A 26,503-nucleotide genomic window follows, 5' to 3' on the forward strand; every position below is an offset into this window, starting at 1 on the left:
ATTACATTGCATTTCCATATTACAAATTGGTTTGAATATTTTTCTTTTCTTTTGGCTATTTACATTTACTTCTTCATCTTCTTTTCTTCTCTCTCTCTCTCTCTTTTTTTTTTTTGGTACTGAGGATTGAACCCAGGGGCACTTTATCATTGAGCTACTTCCCCAGTCCTTTTACTTTTCATTTTGAGACAGGGTCTTGCTAAGTTGATTAAGGATTAAGGACTTGCTAAATTGCTGAGGCTGTCCTTTTTTTTTTTTTTCTAATTTTAATATTTATTTTCTAGTTTTCGGCAGACACAACATCTTTGTTTGTATGTGGTGCCGAGGATCAAACCCAGGCCGCACGCATGCTACCGCTTGAGCCACATCCCCAGCCCCTGAGGCTGTCCTTGAACTTGCAATCTTTCTGCCTTACCTTCAGAGCTGCTGGGACTACAGGCATATGCCACTATGCCTGGATTGCGATTTATATTTCTTTTTTTTTTTTTTTTTTGGCTTGGGGGAACATTGGAATTGAACCAAGAGCACTTAACCACTGAACCACATCCCCAGCACTTTAAAAAAAAATTTTTTTTGTAGTTGTAGATGGACAGTATGCCTTTATTGTATTTATTTTTATGTGGTGCTAAGGATTGAACCCAGTGCCTCACATGTGGTTAGCAAGCACTCTGTCACTGAGCTACAGCCCCAGCCGCCCCAGCACTTTTTATTTTTTATTTAGAGACGAGTTCTCATTAGATTGCTTACAGCCCTGCTAAGCTGCTGAAGCCAGCTTTGAACCTGCAATCCTCCTGCCTCTGCCTCTCTAGCTGCTGGGATTACAGGCATGCCCCACCATGCCTGGCTCTTGGCGATTTATATTTCTTAATCTAACTTACTCATATCTTTTGCCTATTTTTCTGTTGAGTGTCTTGTCTCCTATTTATTTTTAGGATTATACATTACAGGTATTAATTCTTTATTATATGAGTGCTGTATAGACCTTTCAGAATTATTCCTGAATTCTGAATGTTTTACTAAGGCATTATTATTTAGAAAAACATGCCATTTCTTCAAGGAATCAGATTTTTTAAAATATCAGTCTCGGAAGTATTATAAACACTTCAGTCAATAAAGAAAAGAAAGGAACTAGTGATGACATATTTCCTATGGCCTTCCCTAGAATAGCCCATATCTAACCTATGGGTCTGTATGCTTGATCCAGAATCTCTCCATTCATTTCCTCGTTTTTACCTAACATAAAACCTTTCTTTTTAGGTGGATGACGACTTCACAGCCCAAGATTACAGGCTTCAGTTCCGTAAATGCTCTTCAAATCATTTTGAAGATGTTTATGTAGGTTCTGAAACTGAATTCATAGTATTGCACATAGACCCCAATGTTGATTATCAGTTCAGAGTCTGTGCCCGAGGAGACGGCCGACAGGAGTGGAGCCCGTGGAGCGTCCCCCAAATAGGTCATTCTACATTGGTGCCTCATGGTATGCAATACCGTCTCACCCCTAAGGTTTAACTGCATATAGAAACAGTTACGTTCTGTGCTAAGGGCTACCTACTGACAACTTTTTTTCTTCTTTATTTTTTAATTGCTTTTATTTTTGAAATACATGACAGCAGAATGCATCACAATTCTTATTACACATATAGAAAATAATTTTTCATATCTCTGTATATAAAGTATGTTCATACCAATTCATTGGTCTTCATGCATGTACTTTGGATAATGATGTCCATCACATCTTTTTTTTTTTTTTTTTTTTTTTTTTTTTTTTTTTAAAGAGAGAGGGGGGGGGGAGAGAGAGAGAGAGAGAGAGAGAGAGAGAGAGAGAGAGAACTTTTTAATATTTATTTTTTTAGTTTTCGGTGGACACAACATCTTTGTTTGTATGTGGTGCTGAGGATCGAACCCGGGCCGCACGCGTGCCAGGCGAGCGCGCTACCGCCATCACATCTTTTCTAAAGATAAATCCTGAAGTGATGAGAAGAGCATGAAATATCTTGTACTCAAATTACAGTTCCTTCATGTAAATTTTGTTTTTATCAGTTCTTATCTAGGGATTTCAAAAATAATGCTAGATATATTCTTAGCATCACCTAAAATCAAAGATTGAATATATTGCATAGGACACAAAGTTTTTCAAACCTTCAATAAATATCTGGGCAGAGGCAGTTTCTTAAATCTTAAGATTTGAAATTGGTCTCTCTTCTCCATTACTATTTCTAAAGACATATTTTTTTCTCCTTTTTTTTTTTGATAAAAAACAGAGTTTCACTTTTCGCTATATTGCCCAGACTGGACTGGAACTCCTGGGCTTTACCAGTCATCCTGCCTCATCTGCCTAAGTAGCTGGAACCACAGGCATGTGCCACACCTAGCCATTTATTAATAGGTAGTTTTTTTTTTCTTCTTCTTCTTCTTTTTTTTCCCCCTAGTACTGGGGATTGAACCCAGAGCCTCACCCATACTAGGCAAGTGCTCAACCACTGAGTTATACCCCAGCCCTTTTCATTTTGTTTTGACACAGGGTCTTGCTAAATTGTCCAGGCTGGCCTTGATGATTGCAGTCCTCCTGCCTCGGCCTCCTAAGTAGCTGGGATAATAGGCAGGTGCTACTATGCCTGGCAGTGTTCTTTCTTTAATGTGGTGCTAGGCATTGAACTCAGGGCGTTGCTCATGCTAACTGTGCACTCTACCATTGAGCTACACTCCCAGGCCCTATTAATTAGTCAGGTTGGAATAAACTCAGACTTTAACCATGTTTTTTTTTTTTTTTCTTTTTTCTGGGGATTGAACCCAGTACTACATCCCCAGCCCTTTTTATTTTTTAGTTTGAGACAGGGTCCTGCTAAGTTGCTGAGGCTGGCTTTGAGCTTGTAATCCTTCTGCCTCAGTGTTCCAAGTTGCTGGGATTGCAGGAGTGTGCTATCACAACAGATTTAAAACATGATTTTTATTAGCTAGGAGATAACACTTAATTGATGCTGTACCAAAAATGTGTAGGAATGTACTAAAATCTTTCTGTAATTTGTAAGAGTACCATGATACCCCATAATTGAAACCCTTTATCTTAGTAAATTTGGCTATGACCTCTATTAGTAGTCATTTTTTAATGTGTCTGTATTGAAGTTATCCTTAAATAGGAGTCTAATAATTTTCAATGTCTTTGCTTTTAAAAAGAGTGGACAACTGGCTTTGAGGGATACAGTCTGAGCAGTCGAAGAAATATAGCACTCCGGAATGATTCTGAATCCTCAGGTGTTCTCTACTCCAGCGCTCCAACCTATATTTGTGGGCAGACATTAACATTCAGGCAAGTGGATATGAATATATCTGTCATAATCTGGGCACAGTGGTGTCCATCTGTAGTCCCAGCTACTTGGGAGGCTGGGACAGGAAGATTGCTTGAGACTATGAATTTGAGACCAGCCTGAGCAGCATAGCTAGATCCTGTCTAAAACATATTTTTTTAAAATGATAAAACATCTGTCATAACTTAAGTAACATAACAAAGTACACAGAACATGTATGAGCTTTAAATTAAAAATATCCTGAATTTATTTATCATTCATAGGCAGTGTTACTTTGGGGAGGGTTCTTTATTTCTGTGTTCAGTTTTCTCATCTGTATTCATAAAGTATTATGAAGATTAACTGATATGTGTATAAAAATGTGTGTAAAAACTCAACATGAGGGGTTGGGATTGTGGCTCCGTGGTAGAGCGCTCGCCTAGCATACATGAGGCACTGGGTTCGATCCTCAGCACTGCAAAAATGTAAAATAAAGATATTGTGTCCACCTAAAACTTAAAAATAAATATTAAAAAAAAAAAAAAAACCTCAACATGAGGGCTGGAGATATAGCTCAGTTGGTAGAGTATTTGCCTCGCATGTGCAAGGCCCTGGGTTCAATCCCCAGCACCACCAAAAGAAAAAAACAAAGAAATAATACTTCATAAGTCTCTCTACCACCTCCCACCTCCCCCCCTCCCACCTGTGGTACTGGGAATTGAACCAAAGGTCACTTTACCACTGAGCTATTTACCCAGATTTATTATTTATTTATTTATTTTTAGATAAATTTATTTTTAAATAAATAAATAAAATAAAGGTATTGTGTCCATCTACAACTGAGCCACAACCCCAGCCCTTTATTATTTATTTTGAGACAGCGTTTTACCGAGACTGGCCTCAAAATTGGGGTCCTCCTGCTTCAGACTTCCAAATTGCTGGGATTATAGACAAGCACCTTCCCACTTGGCTTAAAAATCATTCTTAAGGGCTGGGGTTGTGGCTCAGTGGTAGAGTGCTTGCCTAGCAACGTGAGGCCCTGGGTTCCATCCTCAGCACCACATAAAAATGAAGTAAAGATATTGTGTTCACCTACAACTAAAAAAAATAAATATTAAAAGAAATCATTCTTAAAAATTCAGAGGCCAGGGCTGGGATTGTGGCTCAGTAGTAGAGCACTTGTCTAGCACGTGTGAAGTGCTGGGTTTTATCCTCAGTACCACTTAAAAATAAATAAATTAAATTAAGGTATTGGGTCCATCTACAACTAAAAAAAAAAAAAATCAGAGGCCAAGGATTTTTTTTGCTCTGTCAATCTATGAGAACAAGTCTCTGAGAGAGATAAATATCAGTGTACACAAACCATGCAGATGCTTCTCTGTAAAATGAGGTTCCTCGTGGTAGGGTTAGTTACAAGAAGGAGCAAATAATTAGAGGGTTGAGATTTTTTCAACCCCACCTACCAACATCCAGGAAAGGGCATGGGGTAGGCCGTGCTGGAGAGTAAACTCTGTAGAAACTGTTGAGTCACAAGGTTTGATGAGCTTTCAGATTGCTGTACACAATGAACTGCTGGAAGGGCGTTGCACCTAGAGGGAGTGTGCCATCTCTTGCCCTCCTTCATCCCTTACCCTATAGAACTCTTTGTCTGCTCATCTCTGTTCTTTATAAACTGGTGAACATTGTTTCTCTGAGTTCCAGGATCATTCTATCAAAATATCCCCCAGAGGAGGAGGAGGTCATGGGAACTCCTAGTTTATACCAAGTTAGCAGCATGTGAAGCTCAGATTTATGATTGGTACCTGAAATGGGGGCAGCCTTGTGGGATCTAATGCTGTCTCTAGGTGGAGTGTCAGAATTGAGTTGAATTATAGAACATCCAGCTGGTGTCCAGGGAGTTGGAGAATCGGTTGCTGTGGGGTGGGGGAAACAGAACAGCCCACACATGGTCAGGGAAGTGTTCTGTGCTGTACTGAGGATGAGTATAAGAAAAGATTGTTTTTTCCTTCATACAGTGTTAGATTTTCAACTGTTGTATCCTCAAGCTTTAAATTCTCATTCTCAAGAGAAGCCCCAATTATCATGCATTATCTTTTAAATATATATCTGATTTGGTTTGTAATATTTTATTGAGGATTTTTGGGTTTCACAAGAGGTGTATTTGTGTTTTTTCTTATGCCTTTGTAAACTAGTTTTATTACCAACGTAATAGCCAACCTCAAAGAAATTTAGGAAGTATTTCTTCTTTGCTTTCTAAAAGTATTTGTATTGAATTGGTATTATTTCATCCTTACATGTTTACCAGAATTTACCAATGAATTTGTCATCCTAGAGTTTATCTGTTGGAAGATTTTCAATTAGATATAGGACTATAGTCCTATAATATAGGGCTCTTCAAATTATCCATTTCTTTTTTTAAAATATATTTTATGTTTTAGAGTATTTTAAGGTTTACAACAACTAAGAGAAAGGTACAGAGAATTCTCTTGAAGTGCCCTCTGCCCCAATATATGCATAGCTTCCTCTATTAACAGTATTCCCCACAAAAATTGTACATCTGTCACAACTGAGAAACTTACATTGACACATCATTGTCACTCAAAATTCTTGATCAATGTTTTAAGAGACAATAAATCCTATTTTAGAGTTAGTGTAGCAAGGAATGTATTTCTGTATCAAAAATCCTTTGCCACAGGCTGGGGTTGTGGCTCAGTGGTAGAGCACTTGCCTAGCATGTGTGAGGCACTGGGTTGAATTCTTAGTACCACATATAAATAAATAAAGTCCATTGACAACTAAAAATAAAAAATTTTTTAAAAATGCTTTGCCACGAATTGATAAGGCATCCTTCTCTCTTCCTTTTTCTTAACAAGTTTTTTTTTTCCCACTTTAACAAGGACATGTTTGTTGACATATGACTTAATACCTCTTCCTTGGGATTGTCAGACTTACTTGTCACATTCCTGCAGTATGTGATCGTCCTCATGTCACTGATTCGTTTAGCAGCATTAAGTATTGATATTTTTTCCTCAATCTGTAACTGATAGACAAAATAAAATTCTCATTTTGTTATTTCTTAAATTTACTATGAAGTTAATCATTTTCACAAGTTTATTAGCAATATAGCTAAATTTTTAAAATCTTTGTTCTAGGTGTTCACTTTAGGAAGAAGGAAGCTTGAGATTGGATATTAATGATACCTTGCTATTTAAATCTAAAAATAGCCAAAGTGCAGATTAATAGGAGTAAATTAGCTAGCTGTTTTTTTTTTAATTGTCATTGTACTTTTATTTTATTTATTTATATGTGGTGCTAAGACTCAAACCTAGAACCTTACACATGCTAGGCAAGTGCTCTACGACTGAGCCACAGCCCCAGTCTTAGCTAGCTGTTTTGATGTCTTTGAAATTTCTCCCTTTTTGGACCTTGTTCTTTTTAAACCTTGTTCTTTTTTACCTTTGAGAAAGATTATCATCTAGAACTTCTATCCTACTCTATGAAATAGATGAATTCCAACAAATTTTTACATAAATTTATTTTTTAAATTAATTATTTGTCAGGTTATTTTTGTATGTGGTGCTAGGAATTGAAATCAGGGCCTCACATGTATTGGGCAAGCACTCTACCACTGAGCTACACCCCCAAACCTTATAGAAGGTTTTACCTCCTGCATTGAACCCAGGGGTACTCTACCATTGAGTCATGTCCTCAGCCCTTTTTATTTTTATTCTTCTGGCACTGGGGATTGAACTCGGGGGCACTCTACCATTGAGCCATGTCCTTAGCCCTTTTTATTTTTTATTTTTAGACCAGAGTCTTGCTAAAGTTGCTTAGGGCTCACTAAGTTGCTAAGGACTGGCCTTGAACTTGTGATCCTCCTGCCTCAGCTTTCTAGATGGTTGGAATTACAGGCCTGTGCCACTGCCTCTAGCTCTGGTATCTGAAATTTGTGTCAGGATTTTATTATGTAAATTGACTAAATCATAGTTTGCAGTTCACATTCCTTCCCCTCCCCAGAGGTTGAGTTGATATCATGTGGTTCAAAGGTTGGTCTTTGTGGCAGTTTCCATCCAAAGTCATCTTGTTAGGAGTAAACTATCCAGGGACCCACCTTGAGTCACTTTATTAACGTAAGCTGTCCAGTGTGAGAGGTCCACCATGAATAGCAAACACACTCCTGTCTCAAGGAAAATTCCTCCCAGGAACCAGGACATAAACCAGCCAAATTCTTTATTATACAATATTATAACAAATATACACTATTATTTATCCAGGATTCATAAGTATTTATTTTTTAGAGAAACAACAAATTAGGGATAAAATTTTGGTCCTAGCTGGGCATAGTGGTGCACACCCAGGTACTCTAGAGGCTGTGGAAGGAGGATTGCAGATTTTGAAGCCAACCTGGGCAACTTAACCAGACCTTCTCAAAATAATATAGAAAGGGCTAGGGATGTCACTCAATACTGCTGAGGATGTCCCCTAATTAGTAGAGTGCTTGCTTAGCATGCACAAGGCTCTGGTTTTAAATATCTTAATGTTTATTTTAGAATAAAACCGAAGATTATCATAATCAGAAAGTTAATAGTTATAATACTATTATCTAATCTATAGACCCTACCAGATTTAGTTGTTTCAGTTAACATTCTTTATAGAAAAAGTCTTGCATCATGTATCATGTCTTTATAGTCTCTTTTAATCTGGAATAGTTTTTCTATTGTTTTGACTCTCTGAAGAGTGTAAGCTAGTTATTTTATAGAGTGTTCTCCAACTTGGGGAGTATTTCCTAAGGATTAAATCCAGTCATGGATCTTTGGCAGAAGTATTATAGAAATGATGTCACATTCTTCTCAGCATCATATCAGGAACCACTTGATGTTAGTTGACATGTTGCTGGTGCTGTTAAGTCAATAAATCCCAAGTTTTTAATTCTGGGAATATTTTAAATGAAATTGACACAGGTTCATTAAAATAGGTTGGAAATCATAATCTAGAGTTTATTGATTTACTATAATAATGTTAATGACATTAATAATGTTAATGATATTAATAAATATTATCACTAATCATTCACCTGTTTTCTCAAAAAAATAGATCTCTTAAAATATATATAATTTTTCAGTATTGAGCATGGTGGCACATTCCTATAATCCCAGAGGCTCAGGAGGCTGAGGCAAGAGGATCATGGTTTCAAGGCTATTCTCAGCAATTTAGTGAGGCCTTAAGCAACTTAAGGAGACCCTGTCTCAAAATAGAAAACATAAAATGGACTGGGGATGTGTGATGTCCCACTGGGTTCAGTCCCTGGGATCAAAAATAATTATTTATATATTTACATATATATATATATATATTTTTCAAAGTTGCCATAAGTGTTGTATTTCTTGGTCAATTTAAGTTTTGTAGGTGTTTCATAACAGGAGATGGGATAGGATGGATTAACTTTAACATTTGGTTAAGGTGGTATCTAACAAGTATTTTTTAAGGAGATAGTTTGAGTTTATATTACTCAATAATCATTTTTTACTATTAGTTACTTATTTATGGTAGTATGGCTGGAATCCAGGAGCTGAGCTATATCCGCAGCCCTTTCTTTTTTTATTTTGAGACAGGATTCTGCTAAATTGCTTCAGGCCTCACTAAATTGCTGAGCCTGGCAATTTAGCGAGGCTCACAATCGTCCTGCCTCAGCCTCGCTAAATTGCCAGGCTCACTGGGATTACAGGTGTGCACCATGGTCCTAGGCTTCCCAGCCTTTTCTTTTTTTTTTTTTTTTTGAGACAGGGTATCACTAAGTTGCTCAGCTGAACTTCAACTTGTGATCCTTCTGCCTCAACCTCCCAAATTGCTGGGATTACAGGTACAGGACTACTGTCTATTACTGATTCTTTCAGTAACTGATTCTTTCAGTTGGTTATTACTTTGGTAGTTGTTAGTGGTTTTTCCAATTCTATCATTTCTTCTACAGTACTTTATACTGTGAGAGTTTTTTCTTCTGTATGTATTTATATCAGTATAATCTCATGGTTGCTTATCTGTTCAAAGGGCTGTACTCCCTTACTGCCATATTTCTTAAAATCCTTTCAGGATTTGGGATTTTAAAACATTATTATTATTTAAACAGTATTTGCTATGCTTTAAATTTGTCTCCAAAATTTCAGGTGTGTGTTAGAAACCTAATCCCCAGAGCTGGGGTTGTAGCTCAGTGGTAAAGCACTTGCCTAGCATGTGTGAGGACCACACTAAAATAAAATAAATAAAATAAAGATATTGTTTGCATTTACAACTAAATTTTTTTAAAATAAAAAGAAAAAATAAATATAATCCCCAGTACAAGGGGAACGTTGAGAGGTGGGACCTTGTAGGAGCTCATGAGTGCTCTGTCTGCACTAGTGGATTCATGTCACAGGAGTGGGGTTTTTGGGGGAGGAGGAACCAGGGATTGAACTCAGGGGCACTCAATCACTGAGCCACATCCCCAGTCCTATTTTGTATTTTATTTAGAGGCAGGGTCTCATGAGTTGCTTATTGACTCACTTTTGCTGAGGCTGGCTTTGAACTCTTGATCCTCCTGCCTCAGCCTTCTGAGCCACTGGGATTCCAGGCGTGTCCCACCAAGCTCAGCTACAGGAGTGGGTTTTTTTTTTTAAATATATTTTTTAGTTTGTGATAGACCTTTATCTTATTTATTTATTTATTTATTTATTTATTTATTTATATGTGGTGCTGAGAATCGAACCCAGTGCCTCACTCATGTCAGGCAGTGCACTACCACTGAGCCACAGCCCCAGCTCCTCAGGAGTGGGTTTTTTTTTTTTTTTTTTTTTTTTAAAGAGAGAGTGAGAGAGAGAGGGACAGAGAGAGAGAGAGAGAGAGAATTTTAACATTTATTTATTTTTTCTTAGTTCTCGGCGGACACAACATCTTTGTTGGTATGTGGTGCTGCTGAGGATCGAACCCGGGCCGCACGCATGCTAGGCGAGCGCGCTACCGCTTGAGACACATCCCCAGCCCCAGGAGTGGGTTTTGATAGAGCAAGTTTGGCCCACTCTCTCTTTCTGTGCTCTTTTGCCCTACCGCTTTCTGCTATGGGATGTACCAAGCTCTTGCCATCAGATGCTGGTACTTGGGTGTTGTACTTTTGGCCTTGGGAACTGTGGCAAATAAATTTCTTGTCTTTATAAATTACCCAGACTTGGTATTCTGTTTAGCAATACAAAACAGACTAAGACAGTATTACAGTAAGTAATCTTATCATTCTGTAGCTTCTCTTTCCAAAGTTATGTATTGAGATTAAGACCAAACTGAGCTAATTTATTTTTTTTAACTTGCTGTATATATTTTTTCCATTTCCTTACTTATGGGTTTTGGGACATTTGGGGTTATACTATTATAAACAACACTCCAGTGCTGTAGTGAATATCCTTGTACAAGTCTCCTTGTATTCCTGTTAGAATTTTTCTAGGTAAAATACACAGAAATGAAGTTACTGTGTCATTATGTGTGCATCATCAGTCCTTTCTGCTTTATGAGGTATTGTCAGCTGGCTTTGGCTAGCAGCCATCTTGGTTTATATTCCAGTCGTGGTATATGGGAGATCCTGTTTCTTTATGTTTCTTCTAGAATTTAGTGTGGTCCTGTGTCATAAAGTTTTGTCTGTCTTATAAATGGGAAATGATCTCTCACTGTATTTTTTTATTTTCCCTAAGTTCTAATGAGGTTGGAATTTATTGGCCATATAGGTTTTCATGTTGGTGAATTGTTTGATTCTGTAATTTCCCTATTTTTCTTGTGGATTATCTGCCCTTTTCTCAACTTTTTGATAATTGCTAAATTCTGGGACATCTTCAAATACTAGACTTTTTTGAGATAATTTTTGATCTAGATTTCATCTCAAAATAATTTCCCAGAATATTAAAAATAAAATCTCTCTCATCTTTTAACTGTGGCAAAAAAAAAAGCCATTTGTGGTGGTATATATCTATAATCTCAGTTACTCAGGAGGCTGAGTCAAGCCAGCTCTAGATTTTGTAAATTTTTTTTATATCAGCCATGATAAAGATCTGATGTAATACTGAGGGATCTTGGGCTGGAGATGTGGCTCAAGCTGTAGTGTGCTCACCTGGCATGCGTACGGCCCAGGTTCGATCCTCAGCACCACATACAAACAAAGATGTTGTGTCCGCTGAAAACTGAAAAATAAATATTGAAATTCTCTCTCTCTGTTTGAAAAAAAAAATACTGAGGGATCTTTTTTTTTTTTTTTTTTGGTAACTCTTTTTTTAACATTTAAGTTGTAGATGGACACAACACAATGCCTTTATTTTTATGTGGTGCAAAGGATCGAACCCGGGTCTCGCCTGTGCTAGGCGAGCGCTCTACCGCTGAGTCACAACCCCAGCCCCAGTTGGGGTTCTTCTATATATTTTGGCTATTAACCTCTTATCAGATGTATGGTTTGCAAATATTTTCTCCAATTTCTGGACTGGGGATGTGCCACAATGGTAGAGCACATACTTAGCATGTGCGAAAAGACTCACACCAAAAAAAGAAAGAAAAATGATTCATTCCATAGGGGCCTTTTCACTCTCTGGATGATTTCCTCTGCTGTGCAGAAGTTTTTTAGTTTGTTCCAATCCTTGTCCATTCTTGCCTCTGCTTTGAGGGTTATATCTGAGAAATCATTGCCAATGCCAGAGTTCTACGGCTTTTCCAAGTTTACTTCTAGGAAATCTTATATTTTTTTTTTAAAGAGAGAGTGAGAGAGGAGAGAGAGAGAGAGAGAGAGAGAGAGAGAGAGAGAGAATTTTTAATATTTTTATTTATTTTTTAGTTCTCGGCGGACACAACATCTTTGTTGGTATGTGGTGCTGAGGATCGAACCCGGGCCGCAGGCATGCCAGGCGAGCGCGCTACCGCTTGAGCCACATCCCCAGCCCAATCTTATATTTCTTTAATCCATTTTACTTAGTTTTTGTGTATGGTAAAAGATAAAAGTCCAACATGATTCTTTTGCATGTAAACATCCTGTTTTCCCAGCACCATTTGTCTTTTCCCCATTGGATAGTCCTGACACTTTTGTCAACAATCATTTGACTGTAGACGTATGGGTTTATTTGGGGGCTCTCTGTTCTGTTCTTTTGACATAGATGTCTTGTCTTTATGACAGTACCATACTATTCTGTATTGTTAATATGTTTTGGTCTGAAAGTATAAGTCCTGCAGTATGCTCTGCTCTTCTCCTTCCTGGAAGCTATAACAGAAACTGAGGCCTTCTTGCCCAGCCCTGAGCTGCACTGGCTTGGAGAAGGGACATATTTGTTAAGATTAAAATAATACCAACTTCATAGGTTGTTATGAGAATTGGGAAAGATTCCATCCATGAATGACAAGGACACATTCTAGAAAATGCATCATTAGACTATTTCCTCATGGTACAAACATTATGGAGCCTACTTACACAAACCCAGAGATGTGACTTACTACACACGTAGGCTTTATGAGTAACCTATGTGTATCCCAGGCTACAGACTTGTACAGTATGTTACCGTACTTCATATTGTAGGCAGTCATAATGCAATGGTAAATATTTGTGTACCTAATCATAGAAAAGATATGGTAAAATACTAGATGACCAGAACTTTTCAGCTCTGCTATAATCTTAAGGAACCATCATTTTATGTGTACTCTACCATCGATCAAAACATCCTTATGCAGTGCATGACTCTAAAAATATTTAAAACAGTGCTTAGAATATAGTAAGTTCTCAATTGTTATTTATTATTATTTAGAAAAGAGCAATTGTGATGAAATTGCTTTTTCTTTTTTTCTTTTTGCCGTATTGGGGATGGAATCCAGGACTTCATTCATTCTAGGCAAGCATTCTACCACTGAGCCATATCCCCAGCCTTTTTTATTTTATACAAGCTGGTCTTGAACTTTCAGTCCTGCTTCAGCCTCCTGAGTAGTTATGCTTACAGATTTGTTCCACCATGGCCAGCAATGAAATTGCTCTTCTTTAAAAAAGAAAAAAAAAATATATATATATATATATATTTATATATTAGATAACATATATTTAGAGAGAGAGAGAGAGAGAGAGAGAGAGAGAGAGAGAGAGAGAGATGTTAATGGACCTTTATTTATTTGTATTCCATGCTGAGAATGGAACCCAGTGCCTCATGCATGCTAGGCAATAACTCTACCACTGAGCTAAAACCCCAGCCCGAAATTGCTTTTTATATACATACTTAGTCATAGTTGGACAGAATAGCTTTATTATTTATTCATTTTTATATAGTGTGGAGGATCGAAACCAGTGCCTCACATGTGCTAGGCAAGCACTCTACCACTGAGTCACAACCCCAGCCCCCCAAATTGTTACTTTTTTTTTTTTTATGGTGCTGGGCCTTCTGCATGCGAGGCAAGCATTCTACCAACTGAGCTATATCCCCAGCCCCCAAAATTGCTCTTTTTAAGATGGTAGCTGTAACGGGGCTGGGGTTATGACTCAGCAGTAGAGCACTCGCCTTGCAATTGCAAGACTCTGGGTTTCATCCTCAGCACCACATAAAAATAGAGAAAGTTTTTAAAAAATGGTAGCTTTTTGATACTTTGTTATAAAAAAAAAAAGACAAAATAACCTTTCTACCTCATTTACAGAGTTGAAACTGTGGGACAGCCAGACAGAAGAGATAGTATAGGAGTATGTGCAGAGAAGCAGAATGGATATGACTCTCTGCAGCGCGATCAAGCTGTATGCATTAGTACCAATGGTAAGAGATAAATGTCAATTTTCTTCAAACATGTTAATTACTGTAGTGAAATATGAGTTTGTCCCAATATCATACCTAAAAAGATGTCAAGATTTAGGGGGTTTTTTTGTTTCTGTTTTTTGGCAGTGCTGGGGATTGAACTTAGGATCTACACCATTGAGCTATAGCCCAGGATTCCTTTTTTTATTCCTCTATACTGGGAATTGAACCCAGGAGCAGTCTACTGCTAGACTACTTTCTTAGTCCTTTTTATTTCTGAGACAAGCTTTTGCAGAGTTGCAAAGGCTAGCCTTGAATTTGAGGTTTTCCTTCCTCAGCCTCTAGGTACCTGGGATTAGAAGTTTGCACCATTGTGCCTGGCAAGGTTATTTTCCATATGTAGTCTCTGGTGCTCTTTGGTCCCTTACTCCACAGTATCACACTTCTCAAAGTCACTATTAAAACAGTTCAATATTTTGCAGCAGCATAATATCAAGCACTAAAATGTTCAAGATTCCTATTTATTCCATATTAAACAATCTTGCTATTTTATAAATTGTATTTTTTTTTTTTTTTAAGTACTGGAGATTGAACTCAGGGACACTCCACCACTGAGCCACATTCCTAGCCCTATTTTGTATTTTATTAGAGACAAGATCTCACTGAGTTGCTTAGTGCCTCACCATTGCTTGCCATACTGGCTTTGAATTTACAATCCTCCCGTCTCAGCCTCCTGAGCCACTGGAATTACCACCACGCTGGACACAGGTTGTAATTTTTTAGTAGTTTCTTTTGATGCGTTCACCTGGGAGATTTATATTCTATTGAAAAAGACTTGAATCTGTACTAGAATTCTAACATGAGCCAGACATGGTGATACATACCTATAATCCCAGCTACTTGAGAAAATGAGGCAGGAGGATCACAAATACAAGCCCAGCCTGGGAGATTTAGCAAGACCCTCTGTAAAAATAAAGTAGAAAAACAAAAAGAGCTGGGTAGATCACTTGCCTGTCAATTGTGAGGCCTTGAGTTCAATCTCTAAGATTGCAAAAAATAAAAAGTGGGGGGGAGGGAATAAAACGTTAGTAAGGCTTTAATTTTTTCTTCTTCTGTAGATGGTATTGATTAGCATATTTAAATTCATTAGTGATGTCGATTTGGCATTCTGAAATGTACTTTTTTTCTGAATTAGGAAATTAGCTATGTTATCAGTTACATGGAGGCTCTTTTAATTATCTAACAGTCATTGCTCACAGGTAAATGACATCTTTAACATTTCTAGGTGCAGTTTTTGTAAATGGAAAAGAAATGACTAATCAATTGCCTGCAGTTACCTCTGGATCCACTGTCACATTTGACATCGAAGCTGTGACTTTAGGAACTACCAATAATAATGAAGGCGGGAACTTCAAGCTCCGAGTAACTATTAGCTCAAATAACAGAGAAGTGGTTTTTGATTGGTTACTTGATCAGTCTTGTGCTTCTCTTTACTTTGGATGCTCATTTTTTTATCCTGGATGGAAAGTATTAGTGTTTTAGAGTTTTGGATGCTTGGCATTGATTTACTGTATTTGCCTCATCCCAGTTTAGTTAACTTTTGTTGTTGTTGTTTAAAGTTAAATTAATCTTTCAGGCCATTGGAAATGAAAAGTGTCTACTGACAACATTTTTAACATTAGGAGAGTTGAATGGTGTGGACAAAACCATAATTCAGTCAATTTTGGTTTTAGCACATTATTAATAAAAATAGAAAATTACAATAAAATCAAATTAGCTTTAAGTGTCTGGGAAGATAACAAAAAATCCTATACCCCTCCATTGTAGATCTTAAAGTTGGTTTAATGTAACATTTTATTAAAACTCTTTCAGCATCCAAGACCATTGTAAAACTTTTTAACAACTGGAGTAGACCAGATAAGAAGCCAGAGTTCTGTAAAATTCATTCACTTGTTTTTTCCACATGAGTGCATTGACTGTGTGCTGTATGTTCAGGAATTTGAAAGCAGTGTTAGCGTTTATCCCATTTTCATTAATCTTTAAGTCTAAAAAGCTTTATGATTTTTTTTTTTTTACAATGCCTGAGTCAGTGTCTGTAATAGGCAAGTATTGTCTTTTGTTCTTGTAGTTTGATTCAAGATAGGATAGAAGATGCAGGGTGCAATGGTTCACAACTGTCATTTCAGCAAATCAAGAGGCTGAGGCAGAAGGATCACAGTTGAGGTCAGCCTCAGTAACTTAGTGAGACCCTGTTTTAAAATAAAAAGGGTTGGGGATGTGGCTCAGTTGTAGAGGGCCCTGGGTTCAATCCCTAGTATTGATAAAAATAAATAAATAAATAAATAAATAAGAGAGAGGGAGAGAGCTAGGATAGAGGATTTTGTACAGGGTGAAACTACTTATGGAAGTAGTAAACGCAGCAGTGTTAGTCATTTCACAAGTACATTATATGTACATGTGTGCCTTCAGGGTCAATGATATGCATATTGCTATTTGTAGTTACAAGCTCTAGTCCAGTTAATGTCAGTTTGATAAATGGTCCGTTAGTGGGCCAAAGAAATATAGGGTAAATACTTGACCGATTTTTTTAAACTTAAATTTGTAAGATATTTATTTGAGGGACTTAATATGTAAAAAAATAATAGCCATACCTTGATATAGCAGCTTACAGATTTTTTAATGTGAAAAGTAATTTTTTTTCATTTTTATCAGTAATAGAAAAATGGAAAAGCAAGCTTGATATTTTTGTAAGATAATTTATTTTGGGGCTCATGTTCCCTGTTAGACAATCGTGACCAATTTTCTCCTTGCCTTTTTATGTGTAAGTGCCTTTCACATGTTTAGTGACTGTAAAGAGGTTCCAGAATGTAGATGCCTTGCCCAGCCATCGGAAACAAAATAAAAAGCTCAAATTTAAATGTGTGTATTTTTTGTGAGATTAAATGAATCTGAAAGGGAAAGGGTTCTTGTGGCTCCAGGCATTTGAATTAGATGTTATGGTAACTTGTGGAAAGTTCTTTGTTCTTTCTTATGTTCTCTGGATCTGAACTTTCCACAAGTTACCATAACATCTAATTCAAATGCCTGGAGCCACAAGAACCCTTTCCCTTTCAGTATCAGTACTAAGTGTGTACCTGACAAAATGTGCCCTATAAATGTTGGACTGAATGTGGATAAATCATTTTCTTCATACATCTTCATCCCATTCCTTTCATTCATCAAATATTTATTAAATGCATTTGTTTCTTATCCTCTATGAGAAAAAGGCACCTTAAATATGCCTTTTCACAAAGTGACTTAAAACTAATTCTAGACAGGAGTGTAATATCTTGAACTCTGAAACTATTTTGTCTTAAACTATAAACTGAAGTTTTGTTTTCAAAGCAAACTCATTCTGTTCAAACAGAGGTACCTAACATAATATTTCAAAACTGTATGCTTAGAGGGAAAAGAGAATTGGGTTGTTAACAAGAATTGATATTTATTGATCTCCTCCTGTGTACTGGGCATAATGCTAGATTTTCCAAGTACATAAGTGATCTCAATCTACATTTCATACTTTTATGATAGATGGCATTCATATTAAAACTTAGGCTCAAGAGGTGTGAACTAATTGTCTTAGGTCATGGTTAACAGCAGGTCTTGTCCAGACTCTGGCCCGAGTGTGGATATGTGGGGGGTGCACTCTTAAGTGGAAAGCCCCAAATTGTTCAGAAAGTGAAGTTCTCTATGAACTGTTTCTTAAAAGAGGAGTAGAAAACCGATAAGCGCAGAAATGGCCTCTGAAACAGAGGTGGAGGAGTTATAGTGGAGGAACAGGGTTTGTTAGTGCTTCCTCCAAAGTGGTGGCGGGAGTGCTATGTGAGGCTCAGAGTGCAGTGGCTGGAGACAATCTCGGAGGACAGACCAGGATCAGATTGTAGAGTCTTGGATACCAAGTTAAAGAATTGGTATTTTTCAAAAACACTGATATTCAGTCTTATAGGTAAAGAGATTTATTTTCAAAACATGATTTAGAATGGAAGACACCAGGCAATAGGCTGTCATCCTTGAGACATTCAGCTACAAAATGAGACAGTGTAATTATATCAAAATGGATTCTGCTGTCGTGTAACTGAAAAGAATCAATGAATTAAAAAAAAGATACATAACCAACCAGTATTTGAGTTAGACCCAAAAGGACTTGACTACTGATGTGAGAGAATTAACCTGGATTTGAAGTCAGACTAATTGGTGACATCCATTATCACCATTCCATTTTCACCACAGAAAAATCCGATGTTTTACTTTTGTACTTTTTAAGGAAACCATTAACAAAATGCAGGGTTTTGTTTCTTTTATGAAACTAGATGATTCTGTTGTGAAGACTGATTAAGAGTAACTCATTCTGAAACAAAAGTTTCTAGAATGATTTATTTTTAGGGGGCGTAAAATCTGAATGTGTTCTATTAAAAAATGAGACCTGATATGTAGGTATCTATCTGATACAAAAAAATTTTATTTAGAGTCAAGGTCTCACTGAGTTGCTTAGGCCTTCCCTAAATTGCTGAGGCTGGCTTTGAACTTGTAATCCTCTTGCCTCAGCCTCCAGAGCAGCTGGGATTATAGGTGTGTGCCACCACATCCAGCTGATAAAGATTTTTGAAATAAGACTAGTACTGTTCTTTTTAAAAGACAAAAACTATATTTATTGCCAGGTGCCATGTCACAGGTCTGTAATTCTAGCAACTCAGAAGGCTGAGACAGGAGGATCGAGGCGCTAAGCAACTCAGTGAGACCCCGTCTCTAAATAAAACCCAAAATAGAGATGGGGATGTGGCTGTGGTTGAATGTCCCTGAGTTCAATCCCCAGTACCCTGCCCCCCCCTGCCCCCCCCCTGCCAAAAAAAAGAAAAAGTTTATTGAGGAGGCTAGGGTTGTGGCTCAGCGGTAGAGTGCTCACCTCACATGTGTGAGGGCCTGGGTTTGATCCTCAGCACCACATAAAAATAAATAAAGGCATTGTGTCCAAGTATAACTAAAAAATAAATATTAAAAAAAAGTTATATTGAAAACTCATCCAACAAAAGCTTTTTTAAAATATTTATTTTTTAGTTTTCTGTTGACACAACATCCTTGTTTGTATGTGGTGCTGAGGATCGAACCCAGGCTGCACACATGCCAGACAAGCATGCTACCACTTGAGCCATATCCCTAGCCCCCAACAAAAGCTTTTATTCCAAGTGTAACATTAATTAAAACAAAATAGACCATTCTATACCACTTCACATATAAACAAATCAATAAATAAAGGTCCATCAATAACTAATAAAAACTAAAAAAAAAAAAAAAAACATAGGTTATGGAAGAAGGAGCAAGCTTACATTATTTAGCATGTGATTTTTCTTCCTAGGTGGGAGTGGAGGATTGAAGTAAGCAAAACTGAGGTTTTAGAAAAGGGAACAGTGATGATCCAAAGTCAGTTATTGTGTTAGGTACCTTGAGGGAGATATTTAATCCCATTTCACATTCAATGAAACAAACTTGGCATGGTCTAGTTACTTCTTGAGTTAAGAACCTGCAAGTGCACTAAAGTTGAAGTTCGATCCCAGCCTAACAACTTCAAAGCCTGTAATTCTTCCACCATACTAGTGTCCACAACACTAGTCTGAGATTAGACACTATGAAACATGACTAAAACATAAATGTCTCCTTCTTTAGACTTCAAAATTAACAAGGACATTAACAATATATGACTTGTTTATCTTTCTATCTCCATGACTAACACACAGGCCTTACTAATTGCAGTTAAGTGGCTTATAAGGCTCTGATGGTCTAATTACCCACATGACAACTATGGATCTTCCCTACAAGTACCTCAGAAGAGAAACAGGAATAGTCAAGAGAGGATCTATTCAAAAGAAAACTGTAATTGGATTAGGAGGTGAGGTTTATTGGACCCTATTACATATTCTATGTAAGCGATTCAATTTGTTAGAATATAAAGAAAAATATTCTAGGGGCTGGGGATGTGGCTCAAGCGGTAGAGCGCTCGCCTGGCATGCGTGCGGTCTGGGTTCGATCCTCAGCACCACATACCAACAAAGATGTTGTGTCCGCCGAGAACTAAAAAATAAATATTAAAAATTCTCTCTCTCTCTCTCTCCCCTCACTCTTTCTTAAAAAATAAATAAAAAAAAGAAAAATATTCTAATCTAATGCCTGTATAACTTCACCTTTTTCCTGTAGTGACAAACAATAATTCTACGCAAAGGGATATATTCTTATTTAGGGAGAGGAGAAAGAAGCAAACAACTGCAGTTTTTACTATAAACCTTGGGAGAATTTTGAAGCAGGATCTCTTCAACTTCACATTCCCAGCGCTCAGAACAAGTGGAAGCACACAGATCCCCAAAAGATGAAAGGGTGCTTGCTAGTGATAGCATGCTACAAAAGCAGGTGGAAGCCATTTGTAGCATCATTCATCAACTACTTCTTGGCACTTACTTCATGAAAGTCCTGATTGTCCAGATATTTCACTTGCATCACATTAGCATCCTAGTAGTGCTTCCTACAGGAACTTTTTTTTCTTTCACAGTACTGGGAAATGAACCCAGGGGCACTTGATCCTTTTTACTTTTCAAGACAGGGTCTTGCTGAGTTGCCCAAGCTGGCCTGGTCTCCTATCTCGGCCTCCTGAGTAGCTGGGATTGCAGGCATTATACCACCCTGGCTCTCAAATTTTTCTTATCTCTTTAGTAAATCCTCTCATACTTCAAACTGCCTGAAATCCAAAACTTCAGCATAGCAGTTCAAGTCCTTGATTCATGTCACCAAATATATAAGCACCAATTAAGACCATCAGGCAACAAAGTCAATGAGTCTTAAAAATAAAGCTAACTCCTTAAAAGAAATGTACCTATGGGCTGGGGTTGTGACTCAGAAGTAGAGTGCTCACCTAGCAAATGTGAGGCCCTGGGTTCAATACTCAGCACCACATAAAAATAAATAAAATAAAGGTATTGTGTTCAACTACAACTAAAAAATAAATATTAAAAAAGAAAAAGAGAAACATACCTAGTAAGCTTGGGATCGATCCTAAAAGGGCACTTCTCAGCACCATGTGAAGGGGAAAAAGCTATTACTGGAACATAAAGCACAGAATTGTTACTTCAACTTCAACAACTTTTCCTCTTATATAGTACAAATGTTTCTTGACTTACAGTGGGGTTACATCTCAATAAACCCTCAAGCTGAAAAAATAAATAGAAAATGCATTTAATACATCTAAACCTTCTAACCATCATACCTTATCAACAGAACACTAATGATTTTTGCTCCTTGTGACAATAACTGGGAGCTGCTTGTCAGCATTGCAAGATAGTATTATACTAGCTATTGATAATCCAAGAAAAGATCAATTTCAAAGTCAAAAGTACAATCTCTAACATAAACACTTATCAACATCACAAAATCATAAAGTTGGCCCATCATAAACCAGGAACCATGTGTAAATAATTGTAAGATATATTTTTAGGGGCTAGGGATGTGGCTTAAGCGGTAGTGCACTCGCCTGGCATGTGTGTGGCCCGGGTTCGATCCTCAGCACCACATACAAACAAAGATGTTGTGTCTGCCAAAAACTAAAAAATAAATATTAAAAATTCTCTCTCTTTAGAAAAAAAAAGATATTTTTAGTTTATCATTGTTTGTATGCCTACCCTATGAACTTTTGAAAATTGAAAAGAAAAATCCACAACTAAAGTAGGATAACTGTTTGGCTAATACTGGTATTACTCTGAACTATAAATCTAGAAATATCTATAAATCATAAATGACGTAACACTCATAAATGATGAAAGCAGGATTTCATGTTAGTTTTCCCCCCCTTAATTATTACCTCTGAGTCATCCCTGGGGGTAGAGAATTTTGCTGCTAAGCCAAAATTTTAGAGTACGCATTAACAATGCATAATAACAACAATGACAAAAAAAGCAGAAATACAGCTTTTATATTATTGAACTTTATGTACAAAATCATTTCAAATAAACATTTAATGTAAAAACAAATGTTCTTTTAAACTGAATTTTTTTTACATCTACTGTACCATTCAAATGCTTTATCATCTTACATGATTTCTTCAAAATCTGTTATCAAGGGTACATATAGAAAAGCATTTTTTCTTTTATAAATAGAAACAAAGGGATTTTTTCAGCTTTTATTATAAGATGACATAAAAAGTTTACTCAACAGAAGTAATTTCATTACTATTTGGGGGAGGGAGTCACCAACTTTTTGTGCAAACAATGCTAGCCTTCTTTTAAGCATTAAGAGCATAACTGCTTAAGAAATGACATAAGCAATAATTCTACACCTACATCTCCCCTAAAATAATCTATTTTTATTTTTTTTTACATATGTGCACAGCTTTAGCAAATTAAAGCCCAAGAGAAATGCTCAAAATCCACTACTCAGAGGCAAAATGAGAGTTTACTGGAACTCATCATTTAGAGAGCTTACAAATCAAGGAATCTGTAATGAAAGCTGCAGTTTCCCTCTTTCCTATTTTTTGAACACAAAAATCAATGACTAAGAACTTAATACTGGATGACAAATCATATCCACACTATTAGTTAAATAGCCTCACAGTTAAACACATCTTAAAGACCAATCAAATCAGTATTTACATTTTATAAATTTCTGAAGACACCATTAGAAAGCTTATATATCCCTTCACTAAACAAAATAGGGAACTGCTCTGATGGTGATGGAATGAAATTAAAAAATTAAAAATACCTGTATTTACAGCAGCATTGATCCTTTATAAATAAAGAGTATGAAAATGCAGTATCTTTAAGGATAATAAAAAATTGAGGTGATGTTACTCAACCACAGTGCTTGGAGTTGGAATAAAAACCTATTGGTGCTTATTAATGTGCCAGTAGTGAAACTGCTTTCTGTTGGAGAAAATCCAACTGCAAATATGTGCGTAAAACACATAACACAGGGCAAAATTGCTCAAAAACAATTCAAGTCAGCTTATCTGTATTGGATATTCTAATCATGAAATACATTACAAATCACCCTTGCAATGAAAACAACAAAAACAAAAGTGTAACATTTTCTGCTTCATTTTTTATAGAACACTTCCCCTCCCCGAAAGTGGCATCTTAAAATTCTCAAACTTGGATTCTTTCCTTGGATTATTATTCTAATGAAAAGATTCATACAGCTGAATTTTCCATATGATTACCTAATTGAAAAAGAAAACCAAAAGAAAATAAATGTTCAAGTTTGAAAAAAACACATAGGTGAACAATGCACTAAATTTATCCATGTGAAAACAAATGGTCAGTAACCCTTAAAAACCGACATGACATTTTACTGTCAACAATATGAAAAATTAACATCTTCTCAAACAGGCATAAGATGAAGAAGTGCTACCTTAAAATTGTAAAAGAAACTTAAGTAAAATATTTTGCATTGTAATTTTTCATTCCAAATTGATGATTTCAAAATCAAGGATCAAGGTTTGATTGCAAGTAGTAATGCAACAATTTCAATTTCACAAAAATCTTCAATTTCTAAAAAAGAGAATCACATTCCAATTTTCCCTCCCCAAGAAAATGTTTCACAATTACAAAATAGAAAAACAGCTAGTCACAAATGCAAAAAGCATTATAATTTAAATATGAAATAATTTCTAGATTAATTCAATGTATTTAATAAGACAATTGTTGCAGTTAAAAGTACTTTCTTTGAAGTATTGCTTTTCATGCTCAAACTAGAAAATGTTTTAATGACATCAATAAAACTGATATACATGTAATGCTGCATAATCAAGTGAAATAGAACCCTGATACAAATATCCTTGTTGAAATCATTTACTTCATCTAACAGTGCCTGTTTGGAACCTATGATTTAAAAACAAAAACAACTCTTCTTAGAGGCTGAATTCCCTAGAATGCAATTTCAGTGTTTGTCCATAACATGGGGTTAGGTCTTTTCAGAGTTTTTGTTTTTTGCTCTGTTTTGAAACCCCTGAGACACCATCTGTTTCCAAAGCTTTCTCTTTTGAGTTAATTTCACTAAATCCATTTGCTGTTCCATTTTGTTCCTCAGTTATTTCTTCACTTGAAGGGGAAGCAGATTCTCCTTTTTCTAATTTTTGCTGCATTTCACGGAGCTTGGTAACAGCTTTATCTATTGACATTATGCTAATAAGATTAAAGTCATGCATGCTGACTAGATGAAGCATGAAGTTTCGACATAAATTCTTCTTAATTATTTTCTGTCCATAATTTTCTACAAACAGCATACAGGCATGATTCATTTGATTGTCAGCAATAAACCTATTTAATAAAAAAATAAAAATACATTAATAGTTATATAAAGCACTTCTGTTAAATGCAATAGTGATAACCATTATAGAACAGTCAAGAATATATTTGAATCCAGTAAATGATGTTTATTTTGTTTCTAGCATTAAAAAACAAAACAAAACCCAGATCAAACACAGGGTGTTCTACACTGCACTACAACCCCAGCCCTTTTTATCTTTTAGAGGCACAGTCTTGTATAAGTTTCCCAGGCTGGCCTTGAATTTGCTATCCTCCTGCCTCAGCCTCCTGAACAGAAGGGATTATATATGTGTGCCACCAAACCCTGGCCCAAAAAATGATGTCTTAACAAGTAGTAAGACTACAGTAAAACTGAGATTCAATTGCCTGAATAAATTAATAATTTTAGAAATTTTAGATTAAGTCTCTGTAGACTCTTGAAAGACTTCACCTAATCAGAATGTAAACTAAATAGGTGCCACTGAAAAGTCAATTCCCTTGGTTTCCTTCCTTCCTCACTTCCTCCCTTCCTTCCTTCCTTCCTTCCTTCCTTCCTTCCTTCTTTCGCTGGGGATTGAACCAAGGGCCTTGGACATGCGAGGCAAGCACTCTACCAACTGGGCTATATCCCTGGCCCCAAACCAAGAGGTTTCTTAATGAAGTCACAATATAACAGCATATTTTCTTTTTTGTCAATTTTTTTTAGTTGTAGATGAACACAATAACTTTATTTTATTTGTTTTTATGTGGTGCTGAGATAGAACCCAGTGCCTTATATGTGCTAGGCAGGCGCTCTATCTCTAAGGAACAACCCCAGCCCAAACAGCATATTTTCTTTTGCCAGCACCACTGCCTGTTTTCACAATGTCATTGAGCTACCAATAGTCTTTAACTCTCTCTATATATTAACAATTCCCCTTTATTTCTTTCCTTGATCTTCACAGATTTATTATAGAAGCAGGGCTTCTCTACTCTTTTCAGTTCCTAATAAACCTTTAAAAAAATTAAAGTTGTCAAAGAAGTGATGAGAAGTGTATTGGTGGAAGCAAAGTGCATGTACAATTAATATCTGAGTGAAATAAATAAAAACAAAGAGACAGCTGCTCAATTACCCACTAAAACTAAGAATCCAACATGGCATCCATATCTCTGGATTTTTGGGGTAGTGGAAATCAATGTATTTTGCCTAAATACCTGTCAATTTATAATGAATCCTAATAGTTGCTACAGTAATAGATTTGGATAAAGGAATTGAAAGGGAACTAAAAGTAACATGACTAAAATTTATTTTTGTATTTTTTGTGGTGCTAGGGATTGAACACGGAGCCCTGAGCATCTTAGACAGATGCTTTACCACTGAGCTTCCCTAGCCTAAAATTACATTTCTTAACTGGCATATAAGGACAAAAGGAAACACATTTAACCCAACCATCCACCATCCATATATACATACTTTACTCATAATTGATTTTTAAAAAGAATTGTTTTAGTTGTAGTGTCTTATTTTATGTGGTGCTGAGACTCAAACCCAGTGCTTCACACATGCCAGGCAGGCACTCTGCCACTAAGCCACAGCCACAGCCCTTATAACTGATTTTAAAGACTAGAGTAAGAATCAAGCAAACTTCATGTATAAAAAGGCCAGACAGCAATCACTTTAGGCTTTGACATGATCAGTCTCCTTTTTTCTTTTCTGCATCCACTAAAAATGTAAACACTATTGGTAGCTCAAAGGCAGTTCAAAAACAGGTACCCAGACTTCTGGACTAGAACACTAACTTGTGTTCAATCCCCAAGGGTAAAGTGACACACTAAGTGGAAAACTTTGGATGTTTGTGCTGCAGAACACAGAAATATTGATTTTCTGATAAAAAAAAAATAGAGCAGAAAAATAATTGACAATAGCAGTTCACACAGAGAAAACAAAATTTTTTTTGGCAGGGAGGTAGAATGGGAACCTATTTTATTTTGTTGATTTTAGTATCAGGGATTGGGCTCAGGGTCACTCTACCACATATGGAAATGAAGAATTCCCAAGTCCCTCCAAAAACTTGCTATAGAGCTAGAAGCCAATGTTTTTTCTCTTATGAATTCTGTGAATATCCCCATTTTTCTTTAAATATTTTGAGATTAGGGCAAAAAT

The 26,503-nt window shown here is 36.5% G+C and overlaps 2 protein-coding genes and 1 long non-coding RNA gene across 6 annotated transcripts in view; 2 read left to right on the top strand and 1 right to left on the bottom strand.

Annotated features, from left to right (window-relative positions):
• Window positions 1-26,503, top strand: part of Crlf3 (cytokine receptor like factor 3) — a 78,042-nt gene that overhangs the window by 24,837 nt on the left and 26,702 nt on the right. For 2 of the 3 annotated variants that reach the window (XM_078042494.1, XM_005327794.5), the window contains 4 exons: window positions 1,258-1,480; window positions 3,178-3,310; window positions 13,950-14,062; window positions 15,327-16,959. In XM_078042494.1, coding sequence (XP_077898620.1) covers window positions 1,258-1,480; window positions 3,178-3,310; window positions 13,950-14,062; window positions 15,327-15,583 — 726 coding nt within the window. In that variant the 3' untranslated portion in view covers window positions 15,584-16,959. Of the gene's footprint in view, window positions 1-1,257; window positions 1,481-3,177; window positions 3,311-13,949; window positions 14,063-15,326; window positions 16,960-26,503 lie in introns of those variants that run through there. The other variant, XM_078042495.1, reaches the window with a different exon arrangement.
• Window positions 3,320-10,475, top strand: LOC144376116 (uncharacterized). The gene is made up of 2 exons (XR_013436210.1): window positions 3,320-9,147; window positions 10,193-10,475. It is a non-coding gene; the product is annotated as an uncharacterized LOC144376116 (long non-coding RNA).
• Suz12 (SUZ12 polycomb repressive complex 2 subunit) overlaps window positions 22,015-26,503 on the bottom strand; it is a 49,268-nt gene continuing 44,779 nt past the window's right edge. For both annotated transcript variants that reach the window (XM_005327796.5, XM_005327795.5), the window contains one exon: window positions 22,015-24,372. In XM_005327796.5, coding sequence (XP_005327853.1) covers window positions 24,027-24,372 — 346 coding nt within the window. In that variant the 3' untranslated portion in view covers window positions 22,015-24,026. The remainder of the gene's footprint in view (window positions 24,373-26,503) is intronic.

Source organism: Ictidomys tridecemlineatus, chromosome 3 (genome assembly GCF_052094955.1).
Source record: "Ictidomys tridecemlineatus isolate mIctTri1 chromosome 3, mIctTri1.hap1, whole genome shotgun sequence".
Taxonomy (NCBI): domain Eukaryota; kingdom Metazoa; phylum Chordata; class Mammalia; order Rodentia; family Sciuridae; genus Ictidomys; species Ictidomys tridecemlineatus.